Source organism: Augochlora pura, chromosome 3 (genome assembly GCF_028453695.1).
Source record: "Augochlora pura isolate Apur16 chromosome 3, APUR_v2.2.1, whole genome shotgun sequence".
Lineage (NCBI taxonomy): Eukaryota > Metazoa > Arthropoda > Insecta > Hymenoptera > Halictidae > Augochlora > Augochlora pura.
The window spans coordinates 21163110-21176617 of record NC_135774.1 but is presented as its reverse complement, the minus strand read 5'-3'; the positions used below and the strand labels follow the sequence as shown (position 1 = coordinate 21176617).

General features: G+C 39.6%; 1 protein-coding gene across 3 annotated transcripts in view; it reads left to right on the top strand.

Moving 5' to 3' along the window:
• The window catches only part of LOC144468085 (semaphorin-1A), a 678833-nt gene that overhangs the window by 94957 nt on the left and 570368 nt on the right, over positions 1-13508 (top strand). For all 3 annotated transcript variants that reach the window (XM_078177255.1, XM_078177256.1, XM_078177254.1), the window contains exon 2: positions 7652-7828. In XM_078177255.1, coding sequence (XP_078033381.1) covers positions 7732-7828 — 97 coding nt within the window. In that variant the 5' untranslated portion in view covers positions 7652-7731. The remainder of the gene's footprint in view (positions 1-7651; positions 7829-13508) is intronic.

The following is a 13508-nucleotide window of genomic DNA, read 5'->3' as shown; positions in this document are numbered from 1 at the left end:
ACAATATCTTTTGATTTATTTAGTACTGAGCTATATATGTAACAATGCATAATGATGTAAATTTCCATCATACTGTTTTTTAAATAATTCAAATTCTTATTTATACTAGGATTTTTTTAAATATTTTTCCTTTAATCTAGAGCATTAATTACATCAACCTGATTTATTTAAAAAAAATAGGAAAAATCATGCAAAGAAGGGTTAAAGCTATAGACAATTAGGTGTCCTTTCTAAAATTATACTCAATCTCTATTCTGCAGATTTGTCGACAAGATGAATTTAAACATGCATACTATAATAAATTAAATTAAAATATATTAAAATAAATTAAAATATAATGAAAGTTACACGTAACCAAATTTGAAGAATTTTCAGTGCATCGGACAAGTAATCGCGCTACCGTATCCATTGTTTCAGCATACCGCCTTCGAGAAATACCGCTTCAGTGATCATTTTTCTTATAAATTAGTCGATAATGATTTCATGTAACAGCCCTGCTACTTTCTAGCTACAAAAAATTATACAGAAATTATTAAAAAATACGAAATTTCCAGGTAGCTTTGTTTTACGATAATATAGACTCGAAACGCCGTCGAACGTTTAAAAGGAGCGTCTTTCTTGCGTTTCATCGTCCCTCCAACGACTCTATTAGCCAAGCTACTAAAGAGAAATCAATTTCCTCGCGTACAATCCGGAGGGACGAGTTTCGCAGCGAGATGTGGTACGACGCGTAGCGCCCCGGCCGCTTTCGCGAATGGACCATAGAGTTTTAGTGGCCGGATGTTTAGATCTAACCCGGTCTAAAATCAACTCTGCCGAGTAACACGGCTCGCGGCATGATTTTTGCATCGTTCGCCCGGGAGAAGGGTGGTCGTAAAATGGTCCCAGGACAGGATCTCGGCGAATGTTTTTCGCCGCGTCGAGTCGGCGCAGTTTAATTTTCTTGGCCCTCGAAGATCGCGACCGGCGCGAATGTGTTCGATCCACGGGACTCTGAACGCTACCGGGAACACGTCGTCCGCGGGTGCAGAAGCCTGTACGTGTCGGCGTCGCGGCGTCCTCGAACTTCCGCCCGAGATCTGTTTGCCTGATTTTACAATCTCTTTTCCCTCAGGTTTCGTCAGCCACGACACCGATCCGATGAGGAAAATTAAATCGGGTAGTTTTTTTCGCGCGGGGCGAGGGTTTCCGATCGGATCGGGGCGAGCAGTGGCTGGGCGGGTCGTAACGACGCGATGGCTCGTGACTTGTCTGACGTGGGAGAAAGTCTCGTTTCGTTGCAGTGGCTACCTACCGCGGGGAATCGGAAACCCGACGGTGACGATGCTGGAAGAGAAGTGACTCTCAATCCACACTTCATCCGCGTCTCGGAAATAGGGCGGCCACGCCTAACACCGGCTAGCAGGGATCCCGCCAAGTTCAATGTATACACTTACGGATTCGAATCATTTTCTACGGACAAGATTCTTTCTACGGGTTTTTATCGCTGCTCGGGAATAACGATGTTTTATTAATTCCGTTGCGGGACAATTTCTTTCGCAGCTTTCGTCCGAGCGGATCGTTTATACAACTCGAGCGTCGTCTAAAACGCATTAACTTCACTAAAATTGGAACAACCAACTTGAATTAGTTTATTGTAATGACTATGACACTTTCTTTTCTAATTTTTCTATTATTTGAAATGACAAAAGAACCGAAAGTCTGAACCTGGAAAACGAACGTTTAAAAATGCATTGCAGATCTCGGTAAATTACATGCACAATGAAAGGGTTTGTACTCACTTGCAATATCTATATTTGATCCCATCACTAGCGATCAATTCCCTTGGATGCGTACACCTTCGCGCACAGCTTCGCGCACAGTTTGCCGTGTTGCGCGGCACATTGTCTCCCCCACCGATTTTGAGCGGCCTCCTGGGAACACGTTAGGGCTTTCGTTCGATTTATTATCGTTCCGTGTGCAACTATTGCGCCGCCGTCAAGATCATTCCTGTTCACGCGATAGAGATTGGAATTTATCGGCTTGTCGCGGAACAGTTTATTCGTTCGATAACCAACAGGTTAATATCGCCGTGCACCACCACCACCACCACCACCACCGTCAGACTTGATAGCGTTAATAATAACGCCGCGCAAATAATTTTCGAACGTTAAGACGAAGTTATGCAAGCGGCTGTGCCCCGGCGAACAATGTAACCGGGGGAGATGATTTTTCCGAACGGCAGGTTGGTTAAAAACGTGTGAAAGGCATTTTCTCACAGCCTGGAATTTGCGCTGAATTTGAACAGGGTTTCGAGTAGCATAGAATTTTCTTATTTTAGCGACTTGAAATCGCGTGCTGGTTTCGTATCAGGTGCTAAAATATTCCCCAGCAATGCGAGTCAATTTAGAAATTATCGCAGAAAAAATTATAACGTTTGGCAATACGAGATTGATTTTAATCGGCTGAAAAGTTTTCAGATTATTTGCTTAAATGTTTTTAATTATTCGTACGTATCGAAACCTTTTGCCGACAACTATATATAATCGCTCGAATTACCCTACTGAAACAAAATAGCCTTTTAATTGGCGCGTTGCAATCGTGGATTTGTATTCATGACACGTCGTCTGCGTCTCGTCGATCAAATAAATTCTCTGCTATTAATTCTTACGCACGAATTAATTCATACGAAACATTCCTACGAAATAACAGACTCCGCTGTTTACGGGCATTAATAGATGCAAACACGGCTGACATGTCGGATTGACATGCGAACTGTAAAAAATTCTCGCACGCATACCTTATGAATGCATAAGTCTGATATTTCAGATCGATATTAAATTTTCCTGTTTGAAAACACTCCCCGGATATTTACCAGTTGAATTCTACCGCACCGTTCGGTTTTGAAAATTCATCTGATATTATCGAGATCGGTTCGATCGCATTCTTTCATTGAAAATTCATCTCGCATATACAAAATCTATTTTATTGCATCGCCTGTTCGAAAGTTCATCCCGATATTTCCAAGATCAGTTTTTATCGCATTCCTCGTTTAAAAATTCATCCGATATTTCCTAAATCTATTTTATTGCACTTCTCGTTTGAAAATCAATCTGATATTTCTATGATTAATTTTATCGCATTCTTTGCTCGACAAAAAAAAACCATGATATATTTCCGAAATCAGTTTGATTGGATTTTCCATTCGATGACAAGGTTATGTGAAAAGAAATTTTTAAGCACAATTTTCTCGCAAAATGAAAAAGAAAAAGAAAACTAATTTCTCTCTTCTTTCGGCCGCACCCTGTACGTGTACTACTACGAAGGAATGTTGTTGCTTGTTGAATGTCCGGTGCAGGATTTCATCATCCGCTCGCGAGCGTTTTGTTAATGTTGGACGCGGTCGATCCTGTTTTATTTACAGCGGAGGAACATTAGTCTATACCGGTGCAACGACCATTAATCATTCGGGACGGTGGGCGGTACTCCATAAAAGTGTTACTGTCTATTCGAGTTGTTCTAATAATTGGAAAAAGCTAGTTGAACTTAGCGCTGGGAAAAGAACGCACGGTTCTAAATTTGCCACACTGTAAACAATTGCGAATACCGAAATAATTTAAAAAAGTGAGAGCCACAGCGTCTATAAGTTATGCATTCAAATATAGAAGATATGAAAATATAAGATAAAATACAAGATAATACGTGCAACAGTATTATCGAAAACAATTTTATTATATATACGCAATTAAATAAAACAGTAATTATTTTCACGATATAATCTTTTTGATTTCTTTATTTAAATTCTTTGGTTATAGTATCGTACATCAAATTAATTTAAATTAAAAATATAGTTACTTATCTTTGCCACGAGATACTGCTCTCCCTCCCCCCCCCCCCCTCCCCCCCCCCCCCCCCCCCCCTCCCCCCGCGACTGCTATGCAATGGCAATGTCCATATTTGCCGACTTCCCTCTGTAATCGTATATCCTCCGGCTGGAGCAGAATTGCGGAATTATCGGGATCGCGAGAGGGTCAAAGGCCGCGGAACGCAAAGACCGGCGAACGCGTGAGAAATACAGTTGTTGAAATTCGGATTTCCGAAACGCCTTGTGCGTGCGAGACACACCCCGACGGCGGTGGCGGTGGTTTGTTAGCGGTGTTAGATATGCAGCCCCGATTCAACGGAAATCTCTGTACGCGCGCGTAGGACCCGATTTTCCACCTAATCGCGAGTGTATTCGAAGTCGTAGCGCGGCAGTCGGCTGCGAAGCACCAGGACAAATAGTAGTTCCAGCTGGCGACCTCTCTGCATAATGCATACCATCGTCGTCTTGTTCATCGTCGTTACCGCACTGGCTTCGAGTCGGCGGTGTTCTCCTCCTTCGTTAGCCTTTTATCTTACCTGCTACCTTCTTTCCTCCCTCTCCCTCCCTCCCTTTCTCTCCCCCACCCTCCGTCTTGCCCTATCTCGTTCTAGTAGGCGGCGCCTCGGCTTGTGCAAGAAGTCGCGCATGTATAAGTTCCCCACGAAAAAAAAAAAAAGAGAAGAACAAAGACACTTTTCCTCCTACTTGCAACGAGCTTCACCCTTGTTAAGAACCGGAGAGATTTAAGAAATGTCTGCATTTTTAACGGGACCACGCGCGCGAAACTTGTCCGCGCCGGCGGAAACAAATTCGTCTGATTATTTGAATATTTCAGGAGGCGGGTACACCTCTGCATCGGTATAAAAATAATTAAATAGACAACCGCTTATTTTTGTTTCCGGACAGACTCCTGCGACGTTATTGAAGAACTCGCGCTTGTCGACCTGGATTTCGGTTGAGCGTCGAGACGATTCAAGAATTGTTCGCGTCTTTAACGTGGAGAACGTTTGCTGGTGACAAATTCGTGCGATTTATTTGAATGCTGCGAGGCGAATTTTTCGTCGATATAAAAATTGTCTGAGGTGATTGTGAGACGAAAATAATATAAGTTACACGAAAATTCATTTTTTCTTTTAACAATCATAATAAGTTGAAAATATTGTGACATTGTTCTTCGATTTTTCTGATGCTGTTTCAGTTTTGTATTCGGCGTACTCGTTGTCGGTATACAAATTTTAATGGATGTTATAAATACTACAATATTCTTGTGTGATGATAATTCCATACGTAATCTGCTAAATATAATCGTCAATTTCTTCTAAATCGAAACTTAACTTGACTCTTCGCATAGTCTATGTTTGTAATAAATGATGTTATGCACTCTGCAATAGTTTCGTCAACAACAATGATTCCTTTAACAATGTGCAAAACTTGAATATCGCAGTAACAAATTGAACATTGTATATCACAATTATTAATATGCAGATCGGCAAGTAGGTCAAATAGCAAAAACATCAAAATTTTTAGAAATGTTATTATATTATTACTTCTTGCAGTTGAAGCAGACGATCTTTATTTTGCATAAAAATCCGCAGCCTAGTTACAAACTCTACAACTTGGCCAACTCGAATTTTCGAAATCTTAATAAAAGCTGCTTTAAATCACAAATTCTTCCACAGTTATCGCGTTCTTAATGTCTTTTAGCAATCTCGGACGTTGAGACTGCCGGTAGCCGCGAACCCCGTACGATCTCTCGGATTATCAGATCTCCAAAAAAGGGAAATAAGGTCCTCGACGCTATCCAGAATCCGTAACCGCTGTATCGTTCAAGTCCACCCGTAGACTTTTCCCAGATTCCCGACACTTCCGAGAGACCTCACAAATTATCTAGATCCCCCAGAACCATGGGACCCTCAAGATTCTCCAGATTCATAAGATCTCCAAACTCTCTAGACTACTCTCCACTTCAACTTCTCGGATCTTACGCACGCCAAAGTCCCTTGACACCCATTAAACTCCCCAGACTGAGGGGTTTCCAAAGTTTGGTGTGTTTGAGATGACTTGGGGGTGCCACGGTCTCGAGTATTTTGCGACTCCGTGGGGTTTTTAAGCGAGTCTTGTGGATCCGTGGAGTTTGCTGGATCTTGGCGATCGCATCATCTTTGAGGGTTTTGGGTTTGAGCAATCTCGAAATCTGTCATCTTGGTCCAACGACAAAGCTCAAAGCGTACATTCAAGTTACGTAAATGTATCAATAACCATTCATATTGAAGGGGCGAAAACAGCCCTTGAAATTGGAGGTTAGATTTTCTCTCGGAAAGCAGATGTCAAAAAGAAGCGAATCTTTTTTTTAAATTCAGTAATTTTGCAAGATTCAGCCGCGCTACAAAACTTAAGCGACAGCTCTTCGTTTAAACTATATATTAACCCTTTGCACTCGAAGCCATTTCAACTGTAAATGTGAAATAATTTTCTGGCTCACAGTATTTCCATTCTATGCAATAATGCGCACTTTTACTACTCAACGATCTTTTAAATTTAAACTTTATTGTCATTAAGATTATTTTGGAACATTATATAATAATTTTAGTGACGCCTCAGTGTCACCATTCCAGTGCAAAGAGTTAAAAATTCGATTTCTTTTGAGCTTCCTTCAGTTAGATATAAACTCGGAGCTGCGATCATTCTAGCAAAATGGTGCGTGCTTTCGAAATGTTTTATTTCTTATCATTCAACAATAATTAGACTAGGCCGGATTCGGAGAGTCTGTTGGGTCTAGTTGTTTCGGTGGCTTAATGCGTTCTTGAGAACTTTGAGCGTGTCGTTGCCCCTACAATTGGACTGGAGCATTCTGCGAGCCCCGCGAGTCTCGTAATTCTGATAGATCTCGGGGGAATTATGAGTCGCAAGGGTTTCGGGGCATGATGGACGAAGCGAATAATTGAACGTAATCTAAGCGGTTCGCAGGGAAACGAACCGCGTTGCTCCGAATTCGAGTAGCGACTGGAATAAGCCAATTAATAAGATCTTCGACAGTTGGGTGATTTATGTATCATTTTCCGTGACGAGTCGGTTTCTTGCCAAGAGAATCGGTGTATCTATAAGTAATATTTTCATTATGTATTTGTTCTCAACTACGAAATTATTTAAAGAAAACCTTATGTACTTTAATAGTTTAATCTAAGTTGACCAAGCTATCACAGATTCAACTATAATAATAGTATAGTATAATAACGGTATAGTAAATTATATTAGCATAAATACAGTAAAAAAGAAGTAAAAGCAAATTAGAGATATTTGGGATTTATACGTTATTCTCATTTTTATGAACTTCATATTAATCTATTGCACTCCGCGCCATCATGGATGTTACCTACCAGCGCTTATGAACATTTATATTATTATATAGTATACGTTATATATTTATATATGTATATGTATATATAATATTATTATAATAATATTCGATTTATATGAATTTGTAGACAAAGAGGAATAGTTGCAAATCGCTAATAAATTTTAATGTTTAGTCATATACTAGAATTACGATGTCCCCCGAGAGAAGACAACGAAGTGCAAAGGGTTAAATTCGAGCCTTCGGTGTTCTAAAGATATCTAGTTATACAACTAGAGAACTAAACACAATATAAGGTGCAAGAAAATATTAATTGTTACGTAAATTTCCGCTGAAAATATACATGCAGACGAACAAAAAACATTGAACTTAATTGTGTTGGCAATTTATATCAACGCTATATCGGTTTCCTGCACCCCCGCTATTAATTTGTTTCTATCATTTGTTTCTAGGTATGACGATCGGAGCGGCGATGAGGATTGAAAGCTACCGCTGATTCATAAGATACCCTGCAGGGCCACTCGCTTCCAAAATGAGCACATCGCTGCGAATTTTGGCGCTAATCAGCTTAGCCGCGCAAAACGTGGCTTGGCCGCAAGATCCCGTTCCTAGGCTGCACGTCAAACATCGTAAGTAACGTTTTACTAATTACAAAGCACTACATAACATTCACTTGTAATCAATGTTCGAAGAAGACTATCCTCCTTGAGTATATCGTAACGGGTGGCAGTGAACTGTCAGATTTTGTAACAGTCAAATTTAATTGTGCGCATGCGGTTAAAAAGCGTGCGAACATTGAACATGCTTGTCTTAAAGAAATTTCAATTTAGGCTGAAAAGTAATTAATATCTATGGATGTTAATATCTAATATCTAGTATTAATCTATAGATGTTAATATCTAATGTTTAGTATTAATTTATAGATATTAATATCTAATGTCTAGTATTAATTTATAGATATTAATATCTAATATTTAACATTAATCTATAGATATTAATATCTAATATTTAATATTAATTTATAGACATTAATACAATATCCATAAGAAGATACTTTTCTTCGAAAACACGCTCGAGCAGTTAAGCTATGTTCTCAAAATCAAAATCAAAATCAAAATCAAAATCAAACAAGAATCTTCTGATATTGTCATTAGACAGCGGATTTTAAGCATACACGCCGTCATATTATTTTCAACTTGCTAAATCTATTAACCCTTTGGCTACGGCAATCTTTGGCACGGCCGTAGTTTTTCGTTAGACATGCATTTCTGAGGAAGTGTATTAAAATATTCAATGTATTGAATTTTATTACAATAAACTATTGTTACTTGAAGTGGACAATAATTTTAAGCTTTTTTTGCAATATATAACATAAATATTACACAATATATAATTAATCAAATTGAATAATAAACGGGGGCGAAATTTGATCTTGACGCCTATTGGCGCCTACAGTACCAGGAAGCCAACATGTTTCGGACGCCAATAGGCGCCAACAGTAGTCAAAGGGTTAACTGAAAAAATATGCTTTGGCTCGACGTTTCTTTATCGCAGTCTTGTTGAGGGTAATTTTTATTTCGCATAAAGATCTGCTGTGTAGTCGTCATCTTCACAGACGCGACTTTGAATAAGGTTAAAAACATTAATTTCAAGAGACTTCAGAGACTTTCTTGATACTTTAGCAACCGCGTCGACAATCTATCAAGTTTCGTAACCGGAAAGTATTTCATTTAATCAAATTACAATTGAACAGTCGAACGAACACTTCCCCGTTTCGCGGTTCCTGGTCGAAATAGGAAGGTACCATAGATCGGCGTGCTAAATGAATTCTCAGATCCGAGAAAATAATTGCACGGTGGTGAAAGCGTTAATTCCGCGAATATAGAAATGCGTAAGAATCGATGGAAATGAGGCAGTAATTTTATTCGAAGCCGATGCGATTCCGAGGCCGTTTATTGGCTTACACGCGGTGTTCCACCGCAATCCAATTCTACGATTTGTTATACAACGTAGTCGAAGTCGTAGCGTAATTAACCGCTTTTGATATCTGTCGGACACGTTTACACATATTTCTGGTAGAAACGCTTTCAAATTAAACAAGAGAAATTACAATGTATTTTTAAGGGGAACGAGCGCACGCCTGGCATTAATGTATCCCGCTCTGCTCGGCTACCGTTTTCCCCGACAGAATGAACGTCCCACGATGAACGGACATCGCGAGCGTTATGGAATTAACATTTTCAGTATTTATCCCAACCGTTTCTGCGTTCCGAGAATAATACGGGTGGAACGCGTCTCGAATTTTCGCCGTTCTCCGATTAGGCTCGCGTCGAATCGAGCCCGCGGTCGCATTTCACCACCGGCGACGACTTTTTCAGAAACCGGTGATTCGTTGCGCCAACTAGACGTATCGCGAGGTAAAAGCTCCCCTCGGCGGGCCGTGCGAGATCAAAAAGCATTTCGGCGGACACGTTTTTATCGCCCCGTCGCTTAACGATAATGTATCATTAAATTTGATCCGGCGACAGCTTTCGCGCGAGAGAATTTAATAAAACGAAGCCGCGATCCTGCGCGGCCTATTTTACGGCCGTATCGAACTACCAAAATTGGTTCCGGCCGCGCTCTCTCGTCGTTTTAGAATATATGCGGCGATTAAATTAAGATTAATAAAGTTAGCAGATCGCGAGGCCGGCGACCACATTTTACGCGGTCTCGCGGTCCCGTATTCATTTTCCGTGATTAACTCCGATACTTGCGAGTGAGACCGTCCAATATTCGCCACCCCGCGCCGCCACGTTCCGCCGGGCGAAATCAATTTTATCGACTTTTTTCCACGGCCAGTCGATATACTCTATCCGCATAGATTTCACGTTCCCGACGTTCCGCGGAACCAAAGCCATTCTCCAGACTCGCGCCGAGTGCTAAGCTGTATCGATCCAAGTCAAATTCACGCTTTCATCGATTGTTCCTTTTTGTCCGACGCAGATTTATGATCCGCCTCTGATCGATCATTGTGCTGTTGTTTCCGTCGGATACGGTGCCTTGAGATCGCTTTTGTGACGAATCGACGTCTCGTCCCACCATTTTGTGAACACATGACTCTGCTCGAGTAATGATCAGACAATTACATATAATTCTATAATTTCCGAATTTATTTTTATAAGAACATTGTCAAGCAAACAGTTGATTCTTCTTTTAAAAATTTTACCGAAGTCGAAACATAATGAGAACGACGTTTAGAAATATTCAATCTTTGATTACAGCGATTTTCAGTTAACCCTCTGCACTCGAAGCCATTTTAACTTTAAATCTAAAATAATTTTCTTAGCTTATAGCATTTCCATTTTACGTGACAAAATGTATTTTATGCAATACATAAATGTTTTTTTTATATTATACTCTATATATATAATATAAATATATTGTATGACATTGATTTTTATGACTCGTACCAACAGTGTTACAGTTAACAATTTTTTATACTTCAAACTTTATTAGTATAAAAATTATTTCGAAATGTGATAGAATGATTTTAGTGGTGCCTCAGGGTCACCGTTCGAGTGCAAAAGGGTTAGTAGTCAAGCAATTCGAATGTCTGTTTTACGAATTTCATCGAATAAATACAATAGTTGATTAAGTTGAAAACATTCGATTTTTAGTTATGGTGACACGAATTCTCGTTTGATTCTACGTGTAAAATTAAATGTTCCTTATCTTATATTCTATTTCTTCGCGACGATATGTCCATTGTCGAGTCTCGTTGCAAGAATACTCTTTACCGCGACAAAGTTACGGCGAAAAGGAGATTCCCTGCTCATTTCTCTTTTGAAATGGACTTCTTCTACCATCTTTTGATTCCCGGTTGGTTCGCTAAAGACAAAGTGACGCACAATGGAAACACATGGTACTCGTACAAAGCTCATCCGTACAGTAAATTAATAATCCGACAGCCACGAGGTTCGTTATGCCGCAACAACAGTAAATTGCTCCGGGTTCTTATCCTTCTCGCTATCAAAGCATCATTTGAACTGGAACTTTTATGTTCCGTTCTCCAATAAAAATGATTTTTGACTCGCCGTAGTCTCACAATGCGCGTTTCAGATTTCTACGACTCCTTGTTTCCTTTCATTCTCGGCGAGAGCAGAGTCGTTGTATTAAAACTATATTACGTATATAATATGCTTTCGATTCTTTTTCTTCTTGGGTGTAGGATTAAGGAAACGTCAATGGATTCGTCTAAAATTAGAGTTTATTAATTTTTTTTGTACGATTTTCCCCTTTTTTCTAACCCTATTTACAACTTATATACTAACCTAAAATTAGAGAATCGGCGATTAAACGTTCCTGCTTTCCTCAGTTTTCATATCGCACAATTTAAGGTTAGAAATTACTTTTCTAAGTTCTTCCGCGTCAGTGGCGCCGTTCCTCACGCGTCCGACCCTTAACGGCGCGTACACGAAGCTTTCACGTATTATATTCAAATTATATCGCGATCGAAACGGTAACAGGTAAATGAACTTTTCATTGGATTTATTTCCTGCGAATATGCGAACTTGTCCAATTTCAGCAGAATCGGTTTATTATTTATTAACAGTTTAACGATCGGGCATATTTGGCCGTAAAAATTTAGCTCAATGTTATATTTTCGTTTCTATTTCGATTCGATTAATTTTATTGATCGCGAAAGATATTTGATATTTAAAGAAATATTGGGTTGGGGACTAAGTTCGTAAGCGTTTTTATATTTTCTTTTATTTTGCAACGATATGTTGCTGTTTGACAAAATGTATAATATTAATTCGATAGAGCTGTTTCTGCTCTACAAAATTGTGCCTGCAGAAACAGCTCCTGCAGATTAACAGTTTTCCAGCCTTCATTGTTTCAATATAGTCATATAGTATAATATAGTGTAATGTGTAAATAGTAATAAGTTATATCCGATAGACTTGTATTTCATTCTGTTGGTGTTCGAATAAACACGTAATATGTAAAGTATTATTTGTTCATGCCAACCTGGTAATCCCAACAGCAACCCGTTTAGAATGGCAGCGCGATTAAGTTCTCAGTTTGCCAGGTGCCAGATTTAGTCGTTTCGCGAGCGAGTAGTAACGCGCGTCTTTAAAGCTCGTCGCTCGGCAGCGGATCTCGGACAGCATTCGCGACGCGGCTACGTCGAACTTAAGGGAATGGGAAGTAAAATGAATTCTACCGATTAATGACTGCGTTTCCTATATCCCGGGAACTCCATTCAAGTCATTCCACTTCATTACGGCGATGCGCGACAGATTACCGGGGAGGGAACAATACGGCAGATTTCACGGCAAGTTTGATAAGAAACGGTCGGTCGAATCCCTTTGATTCATTCGGCTCCTTTGTTCTCTTGGCCCTCTTTCACCGGGTGCCCGCAGTCTAATCTTCCGCCGGTGGAGGAGAAAATACTAGATAACGATAACAGTGGAATTGCTATTAGTAATGAAATTCCCGCGTCCCCGGAAGCTGATTTGCCGCGTTACTCTCTCTCCCTCCCTCCGCAAACGCGCTCGGCGCGCAGCGAAGTTCTGTGTAAATCGTCGAATTTTTGATAGAAATGAGATAAGGTGATACCGTTTTCTTCTTTTCCATTGAAGCTGAAATATTGCAGAATAAAGGATAAATGAAGGGAATGTATCGGGAGCATTCTATTATAACATTTATTATATTAGGTCTACCAGAAAGTTCTGTCCGATAATGTCATAACGAGTTTTAACCCTTTGCAGTCGGAGCCATTTCAACTGGAAATCCAAAATATATTTTCAGACTAATAGTGTTTCACTTGATAGAACTCAGTGCATTTTATACATTGTGGAATTAACTTTTGCGACTCGCGCAACAGTTAACAGCTGTTAACAATTTTTTGAATATAAGTAAATTTGATAAAAATTATTTTGAACCGTGGCATGATCATTTTTAGCGACGCTTTGGAGTCGCCACTCGACCGCAAAGGGTTAAGTAATATTTAGAAATTATACAGGGTGGGGCAAATAAAGTGTTACAACGAAAAACAAATACATAGATCCATTTGAAAAAACATCGATGACCTTCAAATCTCAAAAAATATGACCTTTAAAAAAAAACCATTTCCACCACAACATGTGCCCCGTTGAACCAAACAATTTGTTCCTCAAGCATTTTCGCGTATCATTAACGATAATGGAGATATTGCTTTGTAACGCTTTATTTGCCCCACCCTGTATAGTAACATTGAAGCTTACGACAGTACAATCTAAGACATTTATCTTAATAATTGATATTAAATTATTGGTTATCATG